Below are 23,777 nucleotides of genomic sequence, written 5' to 3' on the forward strand. Positions count from 1 at the left end.
TATGTATTGCTACTGTCCACTGCTCTTATTAAACATCTGTGTTTAATTTCTTTGTTCACTTTCTTTCACTTTATTTTATCAGTTTTGTATAAAGTACAAGTACAAGTTTACTTGAGTAAAAGTACAAGTATCTTACCTAGAAAATAACTTTGGTGGAAGTTATTTTTAAATATTATTTAAGTAAAAGTCTTAAAGTATATGACATTTACTGTAGTTAAGTATCAAAAGTAAAAATATTAAAAACGTGAGGAGTTAGGATTGAGCCATGGGTTCAATTCCAGGCCCTGCTAGTCTACATGTGTCCTTGAGCAAGACACTTAACCCCATGTGGGAATGGGTGAATGACAAAACTATAGTGTATAGCAGTTCATCAAGACTAGAAAAGCTCTATATAAATACAGACCATTACCGACTCTTCTTCTTATTATTTTATTTGGTAGTAACAAGTAACAAAGATAGTTAGAGGAAATGTAGTGGAGTGAAAGTAAAAGTTGCCAGAAATATAAATAATAAAGTAAAGTACTACAGATATGTGAATGTTTGTACTTCAGTACGGTAACAAAGTAATTGTACTTCACATTACAACACTGATATATAAATATTTAGTTGTGTCTTTTGTCCTTACATGTCTTCGTCTGTCTGTCTGTCTGTCTTCTATGTGTAAGTACAATTACAGCAGTCTTGCACTTGCAGTGCAGAGTGAAATTATAGCAGTGTGTCCCTGCAATATCTACACACATACACACACACACTGGCTTATACATGTGTGTGTGTGTGCATGCTCCTGTAAAGAGGTTACAGAGGGAGTGTTGGTTTAGTGGGCCCTTCAGCCACTGGCTCACTCTGGGCCATGAGTGTGTGTGTGTGTGTAAGTGGGTTCACCTCTCTTGCTGCTGAGCAAACACACCGCCGCCTCTGATTGGTCGGGTACTCTCAGCCAATCAGAAGGCTGCAGCCCGGACCCGTACCGCTGCAGCTGGCTCGGCCTCAGCGCGCTCGTTCATTGGCTCCTCGGTTCCGTTATTCTATATGAATCAGCGCGCCAACTGTGCGTCTCCACACACGTTCTCTGTGCTGCGCTTTTGTTCCAGGACGTAAAGATGGAACGAAACACGAGCTGGGGAACAAATCCGCGCCTCCTCTCGCAACCACTGCCAGTTTGATCCTGCGTTTACATCCATGCACTACAAATGTACATACACAAGATTAATAAATAATACAAAAAAAGCACATTTGTGTCTTTAAATCCGCTTTATGTGAACTTGTAATGGTTTTATAATTTCCTTGAAGGCAGTGTGTCAAAAATAACTTCGATTCATAAATGTTTATGTATATAAATGATTAATTCAATCCTTTCTGGCACATTTGGGCTCCTACAATTTTTCAAAACCATATTTAGTTGACTTTTAATGATTTCCTGCTGCAAATGGAATAACAAAAGGCGCTCACACATGTGTGAATACAGAGTCTTATAGGACGTATATAGAGGCAGCAGTCATGTCAGGAGTGCACGGCTGGCTCTGTCGGTTTCAATGAGCTGATGCATGGCTGCAGCCTCTGGCCGTGTGTGTGTGTGTGTGCAGGAAGGAGCAGTAGTGAATGTATTGCTGAGGAATGTACAGAAAGTCTCCGCGCGCCCCGCCCCCTACCAGTCTTTGGACGCGCGCGCTATGGACAAATTCCATAGGGGGCGAAGTGACATAAAGTTTCTGAGCAGACTGTGTGCAATATGTTGGGGAAGATTTATGCAGTTAAACACCAGAGCAGAGGAAGAGCCGACAACTGTTAAAACACAGCCAGGGACAGAGCGGGGGGGAGGGGGGGTTAGAGAGAAAAGCAGGGGGAGGCAGATTGTTTAAGTAAAACGCAGCTTATAGCCCAAACTTTGCACTGTTGGCCTCTCTCCATGATAGAATCCACGCCGCAAAGCGCAAGGCTCTTTTTTTCCCCTCTTTTGTTTTTTTTGTTTTTTAACAAAAAACCCATACAACCATTCAAGGGGATTCTAACCTCCGGTGAGACTGCTTTTCATTTATTTTATTTATTATTAGGGGATAACAAGTAAGTTGTCGTGTAAGTTGTTTTCTTTCCACTTGAGTTGTTGTCCATGAAACCCACCGACTGACCGCCTCGGACACAGCAGGCAGGGGAGGACTGTGGTGTGTGTGTGTGTGTGTGTGTGCGCGCGCCATGTTGAGGAGAATCTGGAGCCTTTAACAGTAAACATTAACTGATGCAAACTTGTTTCCACGACGCTCTTATAATGCAAGTTTCTGTTCATACACACATTTGTTTAGCGTGCACTCAAAGTGCTTTCATGCAGGCATTTTGTCCTCTCCTCCACATATTACCTCCTGTGACATGACACCCTTCATCTCATCAGAAAATGGCGGTTTGTGCCTCTTCAAAACATTTCCCATTTTAACTGTAAATAACGACTTTAATCTTGCTGGCTAAATTATCATACATTCCAGTGGATTTCTGTGTTATTTTTAATAGAACAATACCAATTTATAAACTAGCTTTTCTTATTTCCTTGTCCTTTTTCCACAAAAAGTCAAATCCTGGAAATGAGTATGGTGAGTTAAGGTCACCCGTGAAAGAAAAGATGATTTAAATGCAAATACTGTTGTTGTTGTTTTTTAAAGAGAAGAAGTAATTTACTACCTGTTTTGCTGTTTACGTCAGCCAAACTCGTGTAGTACGTCCGTAGCTTAACAAAGTAAACTGGTCATTTAATACAAACTCATCTATACATAAAGCAGGGTATGAAAGGAAAGTGGACAAAAAATAATGACTCTTTTGCTTTTTGATAAATGCAGATTTTTGTAACAAACATGATTTCAGTTTATATGGTTAAAAGCACATGTACGCAGCATATAGTGATGGAAGTGGCTCTTTTTCACCAGGATCACATGATCGTTTGCAGACTTGTGTTCCACTGCATTGCAATGTTTCTGCATATATAACCTTGTCTCTGCTGTAGGACAATATCTCCTCTGGCTCATGTTACTCGCTGGTCTCAGGACCTTAATTGATAAGTTTCACTGTAGGCCTTGTGTTGAGAAAATGCTCGTCTCAACACCTCAAAAGCAACCAGCTCGGTCTCTGTTTGTTTCTTTTTAAAGTTGAAAAACGATTTCAGTGTGTCCACACTTGTAATTTTACATTAATATAATATGTTTACATTTGGTAATTATTTAATTCATGTTAATACCTGCTTGAGGTAAAAGTGCTGTATCTTATTATCTGTCAATTTGACTGTGGACTAATTTCGAAACCCCTGAGTTAAAAAAATAAAAATAAATAGCAACCTCTCAGTGTTGTGACCAAGTAATCAACTTTTCTGTTGCTGCTTGTGTCTAATTCATAGCTTTACATACAGTTTTAAGGTTGATCAATTTTTTTTATGAAGTGGAGACAAATGTGCTCACAGTTTTAAAGAAATAAACACATTTAGGGCACAGAATATACATATTTATTATCAAATTTGGGCACATATAAATTCATAAAATAATTCCACCTCCAAAAGGTGTCTTCAGTAAAATCAGTAAATCACAGGTAAGCCCAAACTAAAACAATTAAAAACATGTGTCCAAGGAAATTCCGACTTGTTAATATGATAATCAACGCGTGGAGATCGACTAACGAACAGTCGGTCATTTATTTTACTCCACACGATTATTATTATTATTGCTTAGATGGAAAGAACAGGAGTTGTAGAATTCAGCCCCCCACCGGCCATCTTGTGTGCACACCATATACAAAACAAGAACATGCTTTTTGCCTGATAACCTTCAGACCTTGTCCTGTACGACCTCTTGAATTGTGTTCACACAATTAAAGCCACAGGTTACAGGTGTTCAGCTCCCTAAAATAAATCATTGACCAGTAATGCAGTAAAAAACTATGATACAAGTTGTTAACAGAGACAAGATGGTGGCGGTATATCTTATGTAGATTTGACTTGACTAGATTGTATTGGGTTGTGTTGTAGGACACAAAAGACGGCTTCCTCTAAGGAAACAGCTCAAAGTACTCCTGATATTGTTCTCCCTCTGAGGCAGAAAATAATTTACATGTATCGGTCTGTCTGAATATCTGAGTCCCAAGTTCTTCAGTTGAGTTATCGCTGCAGGGGATCAGCCCTAAGAATACCCATTCTGTCCCCTACTGGTCAGATAGCCCCTGCCGTGACACCCGTGTCATTGTGCCATTTCAATGAAGAGCAGGAAAATTCATCCGCTAACAACAAAGTCTCACATCCACCTAAAGATCAGGAGAATTATCAGTGTTTTCTTCACTCCGTACACCTGCTCTGTACAAAGAGAACTGCTGATATCAGGCAACAGAAACACAAATTTACTTTTTTACAACAAACCAATATAGCCAAGCCTTTATGAGGCCCTAAGCTGAATTTGATTTGATCCCACCACCTTGACGTAGTCGGTGCTTGACTGTTACTGACACAAAAGTAACACTCTGAATTGCATTAATTGTAGTTGTGGTATTTCCACCAAACCAGTGTCACTCTTGTTTTGTTTTTTTTAACCTTAGAAGGAAGTGAAATCACAAAAGTGGCCTAGTATTGTATTTGCACTTTCATATTCAAAGTGAAGCACTGGATGTGATTTTACTGAACTTAAATTAAACAAGTAAGCCAGTTTAATGACTTTGGCTTTTAAAACTTAGAACAGATGTGCACTAAATGACCAATCGCCAACTCCAAAATTCAACCAAATAACTGGAACTCAACACTATCTGAATAAACCGTTTGCTTATGCCTTGGTCTGGCTCGGCAATACAGGCTGAATGTGTTCCAATTTGAAAAACTCAAGGTGAACTAGAGCACAACTTCAATTCCTATTTCTAGAAAAAGACTCGCACTTGAAAACTTTGCTTTACAAAAATAGTGGCTACAAAGGAACCTTCTAAGGAATTATCTTGGAATTCAGAGGGAATGATGGCAAAACTTCGAAGGGCCCAACATGTCAATAGTGATTATGAACCCCATCCAAATGAGTGCCGCCTTATTGAGGTCAAGGTTTACTGAAATAGACCCCCACATCTTTTTTTTTTTTTTCAATTAGCAACTCAGCTTGAAGATTCTCTTCCCTCCATTAATTTACCTTTTTTTGGGGACAACCCCAGATTTTGGTTCCCTCTTCATGCACAGGGTTAGGTTGATGCAGGGAAACAGGGAGAGTGGAAACATTGTCTCACAAAGAACAACCTTTGCCTTGTTTTGTTGTATAGTAATAAAGTATAAATTATCGCTTTAAAATCAGGAAATGTTCTAGTAATTTCTATGTTGAAGTGAGCGACATTGCAGTCACATAAGAGTTTCTGTATTTTCTGTATTCTGTAAATGTGGACCGAGAGTCAAAATGGTCTGCTGTGTAAACTGTGTATGTTATACAATTGAAGCATCGCAATAAAATAAGAAATCCCTCTTTTCTTGTCTTCATTGGTGACGCCTGACTCGGAGAAACTTAACATTTACAGTCAGTTTTGGTTTCACAAGGTGGTTCCCATTAACTTATCACGAAACATCTCAGTGCTGGTCTTGTTTTGTGAAACTCTCACTTCTTATCTTCACTCGACTTTGATTCCCACCTTTTCCAGACAAACTTCAATTTCATGCACATTAAGTCAGACAAAAGCCTTAAATACTTTGTTTTCATTCGTCTGTATTTCCATATAAAGAAACAATAAAAAAGAAGCAAACATTATACTATAGAAAAACTTAAATGAAGACTCCATTAATAAAAACAGAAATAAGTGAATGTGAGCAGAGAACCAGTACATAATGAAAGAACCCTTTATTTTTACAGCCCCATTTTACCTGCTACTTACCAATTAACTCCACTTAAACCAAGCAATCTTCACTGTATATACACACACACATTGTTAAATTTATGTAATTAATGCAAATTATAACATTAACTGTCCACACCAGAATAGGAAAATGTTAACGGTGGTCAATGCAAACGTCTCAAAAAGAAGAAAATGTATCATTGCCACAGAAAACTCAGATTGAATCCAACAGTTCTTTGCTCACATTCAAAGTGGATGTATCAAACACGTCTAAAAACTTAAGACATCATCTAGTGCATGTAAACAAGAACTATCTCAAACTTAAAAGAGTTTCTGCTGATACAGACGCCTTGATGTGTCACACACCAAGTACTGAAGGGAAGCTCAAGACTTAGAATCTTAGTATCGTCCTGTGAAAAGAAGATATAAAGTTCATATTAGCACAGGAATGAGCCAGTGAAACACGAAGATACTGTGTGTATCATACAGTGATACTGAAAATAGTCTTATTAGCAACAGTCTGAGGAAGACGCAGTAGATTGCGGTTGTTCTCTTCACACTTACGTGGGCTATAGGAACGAGACCGTGAGCGAGACCTGTATCGACTGTAGTAGGGCGATGGCGAGCGTCTGCGACTGCAAAGAAAGAAAAAAATAATAATAATACCTTTTAACTCTCAAGTAAGAATAAAACATGAATTCTGTACTCAGAAAATGATCACTCACCTGTACCTATAATCATACTCATCATATCTGTCATAACGGTCATAGCCACGATCATAGTAGGAGTCTCTTCCCCTCCTGCTTGAGCTGCTGCTCCCACCGCCGCTGCCACCACCACCGCCGCCGCTGCCGCTGCCACCACCGCCTCCATTACTGTTGAAATGAGAGGCCATACTTTTCAGGATCAAATCACAAATGTGTGCTAAGGAAAACACACTATAGACACACAAATGAAATTCTGATGTCTGGGCATTGCATTGCATTATAAATCATTACTCCTCAATGTAATCAAATGTACATTTATGTGAAGCCAACGAAATGCCACACAGGAAACGGACGTGTGTTGAACTTACTGAGTTGGTCGGCCCATGTAGATCCCTGGTGTGGGGGTGTGAGCACGTTTGGTGATGGAATAATCCACTCTGATGCGCCTGCCGTCCAGCTCCATACCGTTGGCTCGCTCCATTGCCTGGGGAACAAGATGAAGAAGCTTTAAGACTATTCCAAAAAAAATACTCAACTTCCAAAAGCCCACCAACATTACACTCAGTAACTAACCCTTGCTATGAGCTGCGCGGCTGCAAGCTGGGGGAATTTGTGGCAAGGCAGACACCTAGTGGCCTTGGCATGTAATCACACCTCTTTTTTTTAATATGGGGAGAGACCTGTAAGACCTTTGAACTTGCATGTAAAACTATGAAAATCCAAACAATATCTATATGTAATAACCAAACATGAAAGTAGCTATTGCATTGTAACTGCAATAGTCAGAAAAAGTTCCAAAGGGCAAAAAGAAATCAGTAAATATTTCAGACACCAATGAAAATAATAAATTATTACTATGAGATCAGGAGTTGAGCTCATTAATCATAATAAGAAGATAGCAAACACTTCCCATACCTCTTTGGAATCTTCCAGTCTCTCGAAATATACAAATGCAAAGCCACGGGAGCGACCCGTACGCTGGTCGTACACCACGTTGACCCCAGCCAGAGGACCGTAACGCGAAAACACCTCCCTCAGGTCACGCTCTGTGGTGTACAGGCTCAAGCCAAAAACCCCCAAACATGTGCTGGGGTCAGGATTTGCCTGGAAAGGTCAACAAATAAGGGTCAGAGCTGGCTTACCACATCTACCCATCTAATGTTAAGCATTAAAATGTATTTGTTTTAGGAAGCAAAACATAAAATAGACTTTATCAGTAGGTCTTGAAGAAGAAAACAGAAAAGGAGCACAGCGCAGTAAACCACTAAGGAAATACTATATCTAACAATTCATTAAGAACATTTAAAAATGTCCATATTTATACATTTGCAAGAAGCTGGGAGTTAAAACTTCCCTCTTAGCATTTACAGTTGTACCAGTACAAGAGTCAGTAGATTAAATATGACAGCTTTAATAACCCCTTAACCCACTTAAAAAACAAAAGATACCACAGGGGGCATGTGTACACAGTGCAAACTCTTTATCTCTCTTATCTGCTTGCTTTGGAAATCTCACGCAATTGCTGTTTGCATCATCATGTGGACCTCTTAGTAGTGTGCCATGAACATTACTGTACAAAACTATGGTCAAACATGGTGTGGCAAGAAAACATTCATGAAACATATGACTGAAAATGAAATGCATGAACTTAACTAGTACTATAGCCATACACACCCCAACAAAGAAAGAGATCGAAAGATGAGCAAACATACGGAGACAAACAAATGGTTTCATCTCACACTAGTAAAACCAAGTATCTCATAAATGCGTATGAACGGATTCTCTATTTAAGCATTCTCTATGTCCTATTTGATACCATGTGTTGGTAAAATAAATAAGTGAAACGCATCAGCTTTTATTTACTAGACAAAGTATAGATTCATGGTTTCCAAATTAAGTTATTCAAAAATGAGGTTTCATCAAAACATTAAAGATGTATTTGTCTCTGAAAACTTTAGGAAAAATGAAACTACTTATATTATCATATGACCCTATATGCTAGTGCTAGTGATTTTAACAACACAGACACAACAAACACACACATGCACTAAGTATAAATGCCAAAAATATCAATGTTCATAACAATGATAACATGTATTTTAAAACACACACACACACATGTTGACACTCTGCCCAAATGTCAATGTTGCATAATTGATCAAATGTAGATTTTATATCAATCCAAATGACTACATTTTGTAATTTCAGAATATACAAAGTATAGTAACAACCATCACCTTTGTAAAATGGGGGCCTCACCTTAGACTCACTCACAAATATTACTCAATACTTCAGAAGGTCCACATACCCTAACATCAGCATCACCGCCATGGCTGCTTACTTCTTTTGTGAAGCCATGGCTCTGTTGATATAATGAAAGGAGGGAGGGGGGGTTGTTAATGAAAGGGGTTATTAAATGTCATGTCAAAGTGGTTTCCCACAGCATTAACCACAAACATCTGAAAAGAGTCCTACTCACAAATATTACAATGAGAAATGCATTTGAATGTGACATAAAAGAAAAGACTGACTTAATTCATTATTGCCGTCATCTCTTTAACAGTGCATTACAAAAACATTGATGCATGCATTGCACAAGTTCTTTGGTTTTAGATAAAAAAAATTACAACTATTTTTCAAGCACAGACAAGGTAAATCAACTCATTTTCTCCTCTCAGTTCATCTCCGACTGTGTACTGTGTTTTGGCTACAAGACACTTCAGGGTATTCAGCGCCTAGAACTTGACCTCTGCCTGTAAGCTGCTGCAGGCCTAGTCATGCCTGTCTTTAGCACAAAATCTTATCTGCTGCCTCTTTTTGCTTTTTGCACATCATTCTAATAAATATTCAAACCCTAGTGTTTTGGTCACATCTGAACCAACAAAATGAATGGAGCAAATGGCTCCATGTCGGCATATCTCACTAAATTAGATCAGCACCAGAGGTGTTCCCACATACACAGGTGCCGGACTTCTGCAACACCTGTGTATGTGGCCACCCATACTTGTTGGTCACATGTACAAGACCCATGTTTGTGCAGATGGTTGATGTTGCATCTCCCCAGCAGCTACCACAAGTTTGTTTCAGTCCTTGCCAAAACCATAAATATGTTTCCCCACTTAAAAGACATGTCTTTCTTAAAAGAAAATATAGAATAATTCCCCAACATTTTCTGAAGTAATGTTGGTATGTAATGCAGTAAATGCCTGTGTTCCCACTAGTTACAGGCTAGGATGATTTACAACCCAATCTCTGAATGTGACCATATTCAGAGTGTCAGAATCATCATCTTAAACATCTTATTATAAATATTTGTGAGCATGCATACATAAAGGGGCCTTCGGTGTGTAAAGAACTTGTCTAACTCACCCTGCTGCCAGTTTGGCGGCGGCGGTTTGACATAGGGGAATTGCTCTGGCTCCTCCTGCGGCGGGACTCAGGGCTGTAGGAACGAGAACGGGATTTCCTCCGGTGGGAGTAGGACCGAGAGCGTGAGCGGCTGTAACGGCGATATGAGTGCCGCCGAGAACGAGACCTGAAGAGAATGGAGCAGAGGAGGACATGCACAGACAGATGAAAGTTGAAAGTAAAGAATTTCAAAGCAGACAACCACCACGTGAAAACCAATTATTGGTTATTTGTTTGTATGTGTGACAAGGTAATATCAAAATAATAGACAACATACCTAGACTTTGACCAAGAGCGGGATCTAGACTCAGAGCGTTTGGATGCCCGGGATGGGCTTGGGGAGCCGGACCTGCTCTCCGACTTGACCCGAGCTGGACTCCCATGATCTGATTTAGATGGGGACCGTGACCCCTATCGCCACAGCAGCATGTTAACAACGTTCTTATGAACAAATGTATTTATTTGCTTTTACACAAACACAATCAAGCACAAAGTGAGATGTGGTAGAGTATGCTGTACACATATAGTTCACCTGTCTAAAATATATGTACTGTGAAGAAAGGGGTTAGTAAGCTTACAACCTCAAAAATGTAGTGTCTAGCATACAGTGCAACAATATATTAACTACATATAACAAATGCACATGAAAGGCCTATTTCAATGTCAACCTGAGAAATCCAAGGAAAAACTAAAACATGCATGTTTATGTTACAGAAAGGGAGAATAGTAAAGAAAAAACATGAGTAACACAAACAGTGTATTTACTTAACCTAGAGACACATTCATTCTTCCAGATTCTTTACACGCTACTCCTTTCTCTCAGGATTTCTATCCTTCTTCATTCTTCTTTTTTCAGTTTTCTCATTTTCTGATTCCAGGTCAGTTTTTCCTCTCGTCACCCAAATTGAAACCGGTTTTCATTTTAGCCATTACACTGCAAGCGCTTCTATCTGACACCATTCTTCCGTCACATTTTCCTCCCTTTTGCACTTCTATGTTCTGCTCTGTACATGTTTTCATTAGCCTTCTTTTATCTTGAAATTTTTCTTCATCATTCTTGGATAAAACTCTTCAAATCCTTCACGATCAATAACCTTAATGAAAAAAGAACATTCAATAAAATTAAGGTTATAGATTTGAGAAAAGAGAAGAAAATCGTATATGAAATGCAGTACAGTAGTAATTTTTTATGTGTGTAAATTAGCAAGTTACAACAATGTAAGTTATCTATAAATAATTCACAAGTAGAAAATTTAAGATTGTGTGTTTTAGCTGTGTTTCAGATTGTTAATTCAGACCATGAAAGCGGGGAAGAAAGAGTGGCTTATGGCTACATGTATATAATAGGGCTGAACAATTTGATGAGAATATCAATTTTTTTTTTTCTGACAGATATTGCACAGTGAAATATCACAAGGATGAGGACTTAAATACATCATTAGCAACATGTATTAAATACATTCTTACATGACCAATTAACTATAGAGGAAATTATTGTAGCCTGTGCAATTGTCAACTGCATGCTTTTCAAATTGTGATTTTGATTTGAAAATAATTAACTGTTCAACCCTACTACATAATTAAATGCTGCGGAATACAAAAACCCAGGTGTCCACTAATCAATGAATAAGAGGCCGTCTTAAAATGCAACAGATTTAACTGAAAATACATAGAGTTGGGCTACACAATATGTTGAAAATGTATAGTTAGTGCGATATCAATAACATATCTCAAAATATAAACACATGCATCAAGACATCTTGAAGTGCGATAAATGTAGATTGTGGGGTTTTTTTGGCCAATATAATTTGAACATCATTTTCGATATGGCAGCAGTACAAGTGTTGTTCTCAATAATTAAAAAAAAGCTTTCTGATTTTACAGCTTCTTAAACGTGAATTATTATTTGCTTTTTGGTCCATATAATAAAGAAATCATTTCCAAGTTTGGCAAACAACAACCAAGATTTTTCAACATTTTATGACATTTTACATACCAAACAAGCACTTGATTAATTGAGAAAATGATGAAAATAATCGTAAATTGCAGCCCTACGTTTTTAAGTAGAAATAATGCATTTCTGTTGAATATCGTTGTGTGGTGTCTTGATGAACAGACAACCCACGGCAGAGTGACATTAACTTTTTGATTATTTATCGCAATCCATGGGAGTTTTCAACTGCGTTATCGCATATCGCATGTTTTCCTAATACCGTGCAGCCCACATATTGACATTTTATCACGATCATACCGAGCTAAAAGTCTCAAGCTTGCTTGCTAATGCTGAATGGGTTTGATGGAAAAAGTCGTGCTAGCAGAAGGATAAACTATTACATGAATCATTTCAGTGTCTTTATCTGCTAGAGGTTAATACAGAACACCTCTCTGCCTCTTAAACATAAACAGCTGCCATGTAACGTGGGGTATTACGCTAGCAATGTAGCATTAGCTCAAATTAACATCAGCTAGCAGGGATTTCTGCTGTACTGTTAACAGAAGCCACACGGAAGACAAGAAAAGAGTCGTGAGAACGGGACATATTTGGTGTTCTAACTTACCCGTGCCCTGCCATTTCCGTTCTCAGTGTCACTCATTGTTCGGTATAACAACGTTCAAGACAGAAATAAACTGCCTTGACGGGTTTTAAAGTGTATTTCACTTCAGCTGGTTGTTTGCTAAAAGATGGCGCGTGAGCTGGTTTGTATATGCTGCAGAATATGACATCATTTCCCCTCTCCTTACCACGCCCCTTTCCCGCATAACCCGGAATTACCATTACAGATATCTGTGACGTCATTTCGAAAGGCCTAAACTGTTTCAAATATCCGTAATTCGGTTTTACCCGGCAAAATGACGTCACTTTTGCCATTCATGTGTATGGGGTTTGTCGTTATACACAATTCAGTTGCGGATATTTGTAGATATCTCTAATTCCAGTTTCAGATAACTACAACTTCCCTCTGACAATCTGAAAAACGACAATGCAGATAACTTCAAATGAGGATAATTAAAGATGATCTAAAACTAGAATTGGGACTAGTCATAATGAGGGTGTAGATCAAATGTATCACTCCATGATACATTTAAAACTATATTTATCCTACGGCAAATGACAGTGATAAACTCATACACATCAACGGATATCTAAAATGTTCAATTAAGAACGGAAATGTGCCCTACTGTAATACATACTGTATATTCAGATTAAGTGGGGAAACAGCTACAAGTTAAGCTTTTCCACATGGAAGAAGCTATTGTTATTCAAATGAAACATTTAGATGTTGACCCTTGTTGACAATTAATCAACTTTAACCTCTCTCTAAAACAATAGTGTTGCAGACAAAACTGATGAGCTGCCTTTTCTGTGACAACAAATCAAATTGTATATACTCACCACTTAAAGAAATCTCATCTGCAACTTTGGTTGACAACTGTCAAGAAGCAGAACATAACTAGAAGCCTTGAGGAAAAGTATAATGATGTTGAAGTAAGTGAATAATTAATTACAAGAGAAACCAGTCAGGGCATAGTGTCAATACAAATGCACAAAAGTTAATATATATTTTTTATGGACCATAATGTACGCCCAAGAAAAAAAATATCAAAATTAATGATTTACTTGTTGAACTGTGTTAAGTATGTATATCAAAAGCTTATCCCTTCATTATCTCTCTCTCACTCACACACACACACACCGAAACGTGACATGAATAGATGAATAGAAGCACAACATTGCAAAATTCTCCCGAACCTCTCCAACAAATACTCTTCCTTTCACAATTCATTTGTAGACACCAAGTTAGAGAGTGATATAAACAGTGATTTGGGGGGAAGGACAATTTTCCTTTAGCTCAATTTATTAGTAAAGCTATTTCACAGCAGCCGACTGGTCCACCATCAAGTACAAGTATGGCATCACTCAGTGTAAACACAGTCAAACCAGTTTTAAAAACAACAGTAAAATAAAGTTCTGCTTCATGGACTCCACATACCATTCACGTTGTAATATGTCAGCAAAAGTATGGAGCAAAGTACATGGTAACCTATTACTATTAGTTTATATTCTAATCACATTCTCTTCATGTTTTAGTTTCAATTACTTATATATCTGTAATTAATACAATTCTCAAATAATTCATGAAAGTATTGCTCTCGTTTGTGGCAAGAGAAAGTCCTTATGATGAAGAGCATCGGGATAGGGTGCTGTTTCTTACTCTAGAAACTCAGCAGAGCCAAGAGAATCAATATGTCAGAGCCTAAAGTATCCATATACTCAAGAGTGATGAGCTTGGCATTTTATAGAAAATCTCTGTTGAGTCACAGTGCATCATGAACCCTGAACATGTGTAAGCCGTAAGTCATCATTAAGTCATTTTAAGAGCACTACAGGGCTAAAAACAAACCACACAGTCAACATACAATCAATCTGTTTCACGTGTGCATTTAAGGCTACGTTCAGATCACCAGGCTGAAATGTCTCATAAAGTGACTCACGTCTGATATTTGTCCGGGCTGTGTGGACACAAAATCTGATCAAAAATTTAAAATCAAATTTGTGTCACGTCTGATATGTGGCCATGTGACATGAGTGACAGTGGTCAAGGGTGCTTTTAAGCCTTTAGCATCAGCAGCTTGGTATTTCCAAACAATCATCAATCATCTGGAGCAAAATCCCATCCACAAATTCAGCGCGACATGTTCTGTTTCTGACCAATGCATAAATATGATGTGTTTTTTTCCTGTTGATGGTGAAAAACAGTGGGAAAAAAGGGCAGTTACGTGCTCATGAAAGTCAGTACTTGTGAATGTGAACCGTCAAATCTGACATGTAATGAACTTGATGTAAATCAAATGGGATGTGAAAAATATGGCTAGTAATGTGAACATAGCCCAACAAGTCTCACCTCTGTGTAACAGCTGAGACAAAACACACACACACACACGATCATGTTAACATTGGCAGATAGGCATCGTTCCATCAAGTTCTGCAATTATCCCGAATATTCTCACGGCAACTGTAAATACACATACTAGACTCCAATGGAAGTGCAAACAGCATTCTTTGGATTATCTCTTGCAGGTGAAGACAGTTTTGTTTTTGCTTAAAATCACTACAAGCTGAAGCTTTAAGTAAAGTAGACTCTTCTTCATAGAGTATTTTAGCAACTGCACCAGCAAATAAGTGAAATGTTCCTCACAATCGTGACTGTACTATCAAGTATGTCAGCATACTTCAGCAAATGTCAGCATTTTGATATGTTGAAGCAGTGTTGTAAAAGGTTTTACAATGTAGGTAGAGTGTGTGAAGCCATTTTATGTGATAAAAGCAAATGAGACTCAGTCTCAGTTCCGCGAGTGTTATACCTCTTTGCGCTCACTTAACCATCTCCGCGACTCAGAGTAAAACAACGCTAATAAAATATGCGATAAAAATATAAAAATGAATAGTCTTAGTAAAAATAATAATAATATTAATAAATATCAGCATATGATAGGATAGAGCATGGAAAAGTCCTCTCGCTTCCCTCTGAGCTGGCTGAACATTTTTGTTAAGCTTACCAAATCTAAAGAGGATGTTCACACGTCTCTCTATTGCTTTCCATTTGTCCGATGTCGTTGCATCAGTGACAAATGCCTGAAAAGTGTGACAAGCTAAAAACAAAAACACTATACATCTATAAAAACTATGCTCCTTGATGCTGTCGAGGCCTGTGCGGGGCATGAGGGTGAAGGCGGGATGTCCCTGGGTGGCTGGCGGCGAGGTCGCCCCCCCCCGCTGTTTGGGAAGTGTTAGTGGAGGAGGCGTTGACCACCAGTTCAATTTTCCCCTCCAGTTTGACCAGTCGTGTTAGGATGTCATCCAGCAACACAGCAATAGTCCTCTTCAGATCAGCTGGGTGTGTGTGTGTGTGTGTGTGTGTGTGTGTGTGTGTGTGAACAAGGACAAGAAAGAAAAATAAACACACAATGTTAATACAGGAGTAAAAGACATCTTGTAATGAACTAAATTGTATTTATTTATTAATTTGCACTGGTTGTATAACACTGCACACACTGCAACCATCTACAATTTCCAAAAACACAACATAGGTTTTAAGTTTGCAACTCTTGCAATATATAATCAGTACTTATTTTATCTTTTGGCATTTTTTATACATTTCTCTACATTTTAATAGTTACAGTCATTTACAGTGCTTTTACCCTTCTATCTCCTACTTCGTTGCTGGACACTTCTATCTGTCTATCTATGTTATATGAGCTGGACAGTGGTAAGTAACCTCCATATACATGTATTACATTTCTAACCTGACTTATTTTCAAATACATACCATAACCAGCCATGGAGGTTCCCTGCGGTCCACCATTCTGGTTCTCCTCAGTCAGAACCTTGACATATCGCCGACTGAGCTCCAGGATCTGCTCGCGAAGCTCAGCACTGCTCTGATGTCGTGGCTGCTGCACGGTGTATCGCAACAGCATGAAACCCCATACCAGTCCAAATATCAGCAGCAGCACGCCCAGCTTCTGGGACATGTTCCTCCGCAGGAGTGCCCCCAGCATGGTACAGGGGAGGGGAGATGGAGAGGCCTGGTCTAAAGCTCCTGTCTCTTGATGAAGACTGTGACTGTTTGTCTTTTGCAGCAGTCTGATTTTCTTCAGGTCAGAGATTAAAGTCCACTGGAACACGTTCCATGAGCAAGTAAGGATTCAACTTGCAACTGTGCCGGATCCACATACAGTCAAAGACGTCTCTCGAACCACAAGAACATCCTGCAAGTGCCAAGAGGCGGGGTAATGCTGAACAGCAGCAGATGCCAGGAAGTGGAAACAGAAAGAAGTTGACGCCCTCAGACACCAAGAGTCAGGGGTTTTTGGAAAGGTGCTTTGGTTTCAAGACGTCTAACTCCAAGTCACAAATGTAGACTGGGTGTCCAGGCAGGGCCTTTGCAGACATGGTTGACTGTGTTGAAAATTAAACAAAGAGAGAAGAGAAAAGAGAAAATTAGCTACAAGATAGAAGCACTCATATTATTGTCCATTTGTTATACCATTATAAGAACCAGACATTACAAGAAATGACAAAAATAATAATTTTATACAGCACTTTTAAAACAAAGTAAAAATCCAACATCAAGACATCAGTCCATTAAAAATCAATCAGGTCTCTTTATTCACTTTATAAGGCTCGGTGATAAATCAATAATAAGTGTCACACTATATAAAAAATATAGATATGTACATCTTTGAGTCCTGCTGTGGAATGAAATACTGAACTACTGGCAATCACCATTATTGGCAGGAGCGGGTGAATACATTAAAACTAATTCCTGCAGTTTTGTAGCTATCAAAAAACCTTCACAATGGTCTGTGGTTGTACAAATAACCCAGAGAGTGCACTGTGACCATGCAGGCAAAATTAGAAGATCATTTCTCAGTTTTCTCAACTTGTCAACAAGTTCATACTCTGTTGCACTCTCTCTTGGGCGTGGAGTATCACCTCCTATTGAGGTCTGAGAGGCAACAATGACCGAGGGAATAAATTATGAAAAGACCTAGGTAACAGAATATGTTTCGCAATGCCTTCCAGTGTGTGTCTTGTCAACACACACAAAAAAAGCACACAACCCTAAATTGACCTGGGAATTTGCTACAAGGCGCCTCAAACAGGTCAGGTAGCAAAATTGAACATTTGAAAACACTGTCGGCTAGGTACACAGCTCAATCACTGGTGGTGCATCTTTAAGCTTTTAGTCTAAATAGGCAGCTGACTAATGGTTGTGTCCAGGAAAAATAAAACAAAATGACACGAGAGAAGTGGGATCACAGACATAACTCTGCAGACAATATATAATACACAGCCTCATCCACAATCCTGCACAGATAACACTTTAGGCTGGAGATCTAGTCTCACTGTGTAAGATGCCATAATATAAGATAAAGCAATAACGCTGTCAGCCAATGAATGATTTGTTGAATGATTTGCTGTGCATCGCAAATGCCAGTCAACAGTTAACTTGTGGTATTCCTCTCTGTGGAAAGACACACAGTTTAGGCAACAACATATTAAGTCAGTGAATGAGAAGAAGACTGCTTTGATGTGTGCTTAAGGGGTTAGTGACAGCGATAAGGCACTCAGTCAATAAATAAGGTTTGGAGGTTAAATATTTACTGCAACAAGAGTAGACACATGATGGGAGCCGATAAGATCATCTGCAGAGCAGAGTCTTTTGATATAATCACAAATTAAACTGTTAGGTTTTATCATATCTCATGACTCTGCACCAGTCAGCCCTAGTTGGTCGGCATGGCGAGTTGGCATAGAAATCTGTTAACGTGCGAGGGTAACAAACCCAATCAGACCTAAGTTGCAGTCAATAAAACACAACTTTTTTGAGCCAATTCGGGACCCAATCGCGTCGTGTGTACCGATTACCGACCCAACTGCAAACACATGTTGCCAACAGCCAACGAAAAAGAGTGGGTGGGACACAGGAAATGGCGTCATAAGTTAGATGGAGACAACAGGGAGTGGGAATATCAAAACAATGATGGCGATGTTTGTTTCCCCTTTAAACTGTCACTCTCGCAATAGTTTAATACGTTTCGTTGGCTTTAGGGAGACATGATATTGGACTTTTTGCTGATATTTGATATTCTGATATATCAGGCGTGCTTGGGCTGATTACAGATATGTTTTTCCCTGTTAGGTCATTTAGTCTCTTCTGTAGTGAAATTAATATCAAAATTGTGCCTACTCATGTCACAGCAGATGTAGACATACATTTTATTCATCAAGAAAAATAAATAAACGTTACAAAAATAGTTGTAGAGGGTGCCAGCATAGAATTCAAGGAGGGATATAACCTACTGTTGTAGTCATTAGTTAAATCTGCAGATCTTGGTGTGTTTGCCAGTATCGTATAATACATTTGAAAGCCAATATTTGCTGATATTGTTACCCCAGCTGTAGGAGACACATAAAGACACACGAATATGAAACCAACCAACACTACTAGATAAGGACGATGCATCTTCTAGCCCTCATCAAAACGATAAAATGTCACTGTTTAATACCAAAATCATACACAAAATCTCCTAAAAACTTGAACACAATTGTATAACAATACACTGGGTTGGACTGTTTGCATTTTGTGTTTGCACTGTATTGCACTTCTACATTTTAATTAAAACTAATGCACAATTTAACATGGCAACTAGGTAATGGAAGACTTGTCAAATAAACTTTTTGGAAGAGATTTGACAGCATGTGTCGGGTCTCTGAGATAACATGAACCCACTGTACACGTGTTTTCACTTTACAGGTGATGTAAGGGAAAACATGACAGTGCCGGCACCTGCTCGAGCTCAACTCTAACTGTTTTTTAACTCCACTGACATGTTAGCTACACATGCTAGCTCGGCCACACTCAAAACCGGGAAGCCAAAAGGCAGCAACTCCTCCACACATGCAACAATTCCCATCGAACGGGACAAAAATAGACAAAAAGAGCAGGCCATTTACCAGGGAGGGTGTTGGTAACTGAAGCTCTCCTGTGGCGGTAGCACGGTATGTTGTGTGAGACTGAGCTCCGGCTGCTTCCTCTGGCTGACACTGAATGACGCCTGTTGTTGGGCTGTTGTAGCGGTCGCTGGGAGTAACAGCGCGGCTGCCTCCACTGAAGCACAAAAGATGAAGTCAGTTGCCGTGCTCCATGTTCACGCGGCTGCTCCACCTCTCCCCGCACCGGCCCTCCACGTACATAATCCACGGGACCACAGCAGCAGGAGAAAGTCAGCAGCTAGAATGCCATGCATACATCTGTTCAGACTGTCATGGTTTCCACGAACGTCTACTGCGTGCGTTGTCACTGTGGCATTGTGGGATATGTAGTCCTACCACTCATGAGTTCACCCCAGTTTTGATGCTTTTTGTTAGCGGCCTGTTTGTTTTTTTATTTGGCTGTTTTCGAATATATTACTACTCTGGCTGATGTTTGTTATATGGTTTCCTTTGTTGGATCTTCTCTGTATATTCTGTCAGGGATTTTGTTTTTGCACTTAGTGCATGTGTGCATCTGGGTATGGGGAATTGGATGCCTTGCTCAGGGGGCATCCCTGCCTTTTGGTCACAAGCCCGACTCCTTTCATCTTGCGCCAATGCTGGGGATAGTCTGTTAAATTAAGAGGAGAAAGGAAAGAAGGGAGAAGAAGAAAAATAAAGTGGGAAAGAGAAACAAACACCACAATATTTGAGTATGTAGACTTACAGTACATGTGAATTTACTTCAAAACTAACTAGTACACAAACTGATGCAGTATTTTTTTTTATCACACTGAAGGGTCATTCTTTTGTCTTTGGACTGAGAGGACTGGACTTTTTTTTTATTTTATTTTCCTACAATGTTGTACTTTTTACAGTGGTACCAGGCCAAGTAGCCAAAGAAAACCAAAACATAACGGACAAGAGGAACACATTTTGAGGTCAATGGTCAAGTAATTCTATTCCTTTACACAAACATTTGTATGTTCTGTACATACCCATGTGGCATCCTGGTAGGAGGCAGTAGGCAGGGAGAGGACACAGCCGACATGGGTGGAGGCTAATCACTACAGTACACATCAGAAGACATTTGTGGTAACTTGGTTGCACAAAGTAAGGAATAACAAGTCTCTGGTATCACTTTACTGTTTATTCAGGAACGTAGCACACACCCGTTGCGAGTACATGATCGCTTCATACTTTTCTTCTTCTTCTTCTTTGGGTTAAAATTACTGCCACTTTTTCAAAAATATATCTATCTATCTATATATCTATATATCTATCATAGCTATCAAATAAAATCAAAGGTTAAAGTCAATAAACCTTAAAAGCATATAAGCACATAAGACAAATACTATAATACGATAAAATACTGTAAATAAATGGTAAATGATAAATGAAAGATTAAAAAAAGAATACAAATAAATATTAAATAAAAGTGAGTCAATGAGACGCAGGCAAAAAGATAAAAGGACAATTTAACATGAAGGCAAGCCTAAAACAATGTCATTTTCTATACACATAATGAGTAATAATAATCCTACACTACTAAGCTATAAAGGTTTAGTATATGCTGCTTTGTTTCTTTTCTTGCAGTTCACTTTGTGACCATTAGAGTGTGGTCTACATCTATTGCCATAGCAACCTTTACTGGAGGTGTAAACAGGAACTTGACAAAAAGCTCACCGCTGTCAGTTGTGGATAACTGACAATGGAAAGACAAAGCGTTGATGATTCAGCTCTAAAAGCCATAGACGAATACTGCGAGTACAAAAGGTTGGTCTCAGTGTCAGACAGTAGATACTTGCTTTTAAAACTTTTACACTATAGAGTTTTTATCCATATTCAGTTTGGAGCAAGCCAAGCTGATGCCACCTGAGACTATGAAAACAATAATATGCTGTAATAACATTATGCAATTTTTGCCGGAGGCTGTTCGGCCCATTGTGTCAGTAAATTGTCTTTTCAACACAAATGTTCTCGTCTCTCCAAGGATTGTGGGTGATGATGATGGAGGTGTCTTGTTCACTCAAGCACAATATGAGGAGTACAAGAGAACGGTGGTCCCTCGACGCATGAAAAACAGGCTGTATGTGAGCTTTGGGGTGCCAGGAGGCATCGACTGCAAACTCGTTGGTCCCGAGACTCCGTGCTTCTGCACACATAGGTAGTTCATTATATCGCAATACACCGAAGGTCCAGTGTGTAACATTAAGGAGAGTTTCTTGGCAGACATCGAATTTACCTCCCATAAATATGCTGGTATTAGCGTATAATCACAGAGTTTGGTTTTTGTAATCATATAATAAACTTTTTATCTCTACATGCCACCATGTTTCGGAGCATAAACATGCTAAATGATATGTAATGTAATGTAAAAAGCTTGTGCCTTATTTCTCACACACTGGTCCTTTAACTCAGACTTCCTTCTCTATCATTAGGAACATAATTACATTTGTAAGTGATATAATCTCATCCAGGTATAAACAACACAAGACAGATTTTGAGGTGATTCCCTCTGAGAGGCCCCTGACTCTACAGTGCCAGGTGAGGGGATGCCGCTGTCCTACCTATGAGTATGTTCCTCGAAATGGACCAAAACATGTCCGCTGCAGGTGTAAACACTTACCGGAGGACCACAGTGTAACCGCTGGACATCTGTGCAGGAAGTGTGAGTCTGAAACATTTGCATTTGGATACACACCAAACACAAAATGAACTGTTTAGTTGAAAAGTCCCATTTCTTAATAACATGTTTATTCATTTTTCAGGCCATTCCTGTTCTGGGTTCCAGAGCCCCTTCACCTGTGGGTGTAGTCAACCATCCTATGCTCACCGAACCCTGGTGAGTCCACTATCAAAAACTTTACAATAGTTTTTGCAATTTACCCATCATTTTAAATCCATATCACATGATGCCTTTTGTAGGTTGAGACAAAGTCTGAGAGAGAGGCTCGGGGACAGCCAGTAGGCAGGGACGTCCCGTATGCTGCCATGGGGGGGCTGACGGGATTCACTTCCCTAATGGATGGCTACCTCGCACGAGAGGCCGGTTGCTCAGGTACGACAGCACAATATACAGTACATGTGGAAAAAGAAGCTATAGATTAATAGATTCGTAAACCGCTCACTCCACTGGACCATTGAGAAAATCAGCATTTCCAGCTGCTGCTGGTCTGCTGCCGCCTCGTGTGATATACTTGTGTCACAAAGGATTTCCAACACCGAAGACACAAAATAACACATTTAAACTGACTTTCGCCCTCCTGGCAGCCATGTTATCAGTAAGAGCAAGTGTCTTGGTCTCAGGCTGGTTCTGCAAAGTCTGCAAAGTCAGTCAGTATCTCAGTAAACCTGAACTATCCCTTTACTATGAGAGCGGAGCATGTCCGGGATTTTCCATGCACATAAAATCACATGGAACAATGTGATTTGTTGACAATTCAAGGTGTCCATTTCATTTTAAAATTCATAGCTGAAGGCAGTTCCATCAACAGTCATATGAGGGCAGCAGAGAGCAGTGCAGCTGCAGCACTGACATCTGTCATGTTGTTTAGAAGTGTATTAAGATTATTTTCAAAACACAGTATGAAAAAATGTCCACAATCCAATAGAAATGGTCTCACGCCAATAGTGGCCTCCTTCATTTTTGAAAAGTACTTTCCGTCTCTCCTGAAAATCACGGAAATTGACTTAATGACTGAATATGCGACACGAATTATTGTGTTTTAGCCAATTTTGTGCACTTAATTATGTATAGGTTAATGAGCTCTTCACTGATCATTTAGCAATTTAGCAAAAGCATTTGCTGTTTCACACACACACACACACACACAAACAAACATGCAAACTATCCTAAACAAAACACAGATACAGAGGCCTGTATGCAACCAGTTTTTGTTTTTTTTGTTTTGAAATTAGGAGTGTATATGATCAGAAAAATTAATTTACATTCCATATAATAAACTACCAGTCTCAACTGTCCTTTAGGAGAGCAAGAGCATGTCAACGGCTGTACATATTATGATAGATGTTAAAAACCTATTGTGTGCTCTGCTCTATGTTTTTCAGATCAAGGCACAGAAGGTGGCAGCCAACAGTGACGCAACTGAGATTAACCAACCATAATCTACGTGACACATAGGTTCGGTAGTAAGCCACATTTCAAATGTTTGATTTCTACATATGAGCTGTAAAAAACATTGAGATTAAACCTAAACATCTCCCGTACGTACAAATACTGTATTAAAAATGCTATTAATCTCTCAATGCACGTTCCATAAAATGGTCATTTTACACATCTG

The 23,777-nt window shown here is 39.1% G+C and overlaps 3 protein-coding genes across 4 annotated transcripts; 1 reads left to right on the plus strand and 2 right to left on the minus strand.

Annotated features, from left to right (window-relative positions):
* Positions 1-5,803: 5,803 nt before the first annotated feature.
* tra2a (transformer 2 alpha homolog) lies at positions 5,804-12,663 on the minus strand. 2 transcript variants are annotated; one of them, XM_044015241.1, is made up of 9 exons: positions 12,491-12,663; positions 10,210-10,343; positions 9,894-10,059; positions 8,833-8,886; positions 7,440-7,628; positions 6,893-7,008; positions 6,543-6,692; positions 6,382-6,452; positions 5,804-6,227 (listed from the first exon to the last, which is right to left on the minus strand). In XM_044015241.1, the coding sequence occupies exons 1-9, from the start codon at positions 12,524-12,526 to the stop codon at positions 6,217-6,219; spliced, it is 927 nt and encodes a 308-aa protein (XP_043871176.1). In that variant the 5' UTR covers positions 12,527-12,663; the 3' UTR covers positions 5,804-6,216. The 2 variants fall into 2 exon arrangements, with proteins under 2 accessions (XP_043871176.1, XP_043871177.1); XM_044015242.1 differs by having other exon boundaries at positions 10,210-11,026; positions 12,491-12,554.
* Positions 12,664-13,771: 1,108 nt separating this feature from the next.
* ccdc126 (coiled-coil domain containing 126) lies at positions 13,772-19,795 on the minus strand. The gene is made up of 3 exons (XM_044015259.1): positions 19,456-19,795; positions 16,262-16,893; positions 13,772-15,825 (listed from the first exon to the last, which is right to left on the minus strand). Exons 2-3 carry the CDS (start codon positions 16,491-16,493, stop codon positions 15,617-15,619), a joined length of 441 nt encoding a protein of 146 aa, XP_043871194.1. The 5' UTR covers positions 16,494-16,893; positions 19,456-19,795; the 3' UTR covers positions 13,772-15,616.
* Positions 19,796-21,130: 1,335 nt separating this feature from the next.
* fam221a (family with sequence similarity 221 member A) lies at positions 21,131-23,777 on the plus strand. The gene is made up of 6 exons (XM_044015257.1): positions 21,131-21,249; positions 21,467-21,640; positions 21,954-22,144; positions 22,245-22,318; positions 22,402-22,534; positions 23,545-23,777. Exons 1-6 carry the CDS (start codon positions 21,185-21,187, stop codon positions 23,574-23,576), a joined length of 669 nt encoding a protein of 222 aa, XP_043871192.1. The 5' UTR covers positions 21,131-21,184; the 3' UTR covers positions 23,577-23,777.

This window comes from Solea senegalensis, unplaced genomic scaffold (assembly GCF_019176455.1).
Source record: "Solea senegalensis isolate Sse05_10M unplaced genomic scaffold, IFAPA_SoseM_1 scf7180000013113, whole genome shotgun sequence".
In the NCBI taxonomy this organism is placed as follows: domain Eukaryota; kingdom Metazoa; phylum Chordata; class Actinopteri; order Pleuronectiformes; family Soleidae; genus Solea; species Solea senegalensis.

What these genes read in the sequence shown, in the direction of transcription:
- tra2a (XM_044015241.1), bottom strand. Translation starts at nt 12,526, where the DNA reads ATGAGTGACACTGAGAACGGAAATGGCAGGGCACGG. An exon ending in GACTGGAAGATTCCAAAGAG is followed by an intron (nt 7,009 to 7,439) that starts GTATGGGAAGTG and finishes CTTGTTCCCCAG; the next exon opens with GCAATGGAGCGAGCCAACGG. An exon ending in GAGTATGATTATAGGTACAG is followed by an intron (nt 6,453 to 6,542) that starts GTGAGTGATCAT and finishes CTTTCTTTGCAG; the next exon opens with TCGCAGACGCTCGCCATCGC.
- ccdc126 (XM_044015259.1), bottom strand. Translation starts at nt 16,493, where the DNA reads ATGCTGGGGGCACTCCTGCGGAGGAACATGTCCCAGAAGCTGGGCGTG. An exon ending in AACCTCCATGGCTGGTTATG is followed by an intron (nt 15,826 to 16,261) that starts GTATGTATTTGA and finishes ACACACACCCAG; the next exon opens with CTGATCTGAAGAGGACTATT.
- fam221a (XM_044015257.1), top strand. Translation starts at nt 21,185, where the DNA reads ATGGAAAGACAAAGCGTTGATGATTCAGCTCTAAAAGCCATAGACGAA. An exon ending in GAATACTGCGAGTACAAAAG is followed by an intron (nt 21,250 to 21,466) that starts GTTGGTCTCAGT and finishes CGTCTCTCCAAG; the next exon opens with GATTGTGGGTGATGATGATG. An exon ending in CCGTGCTTCTGCACACATAG is followed by an intron (nt 21,641 to 21,953) that starts GTAGTTCATTAT and finishes AATCTCATCCAG; the next exon opens with GTATAAACAACACAAGACAG.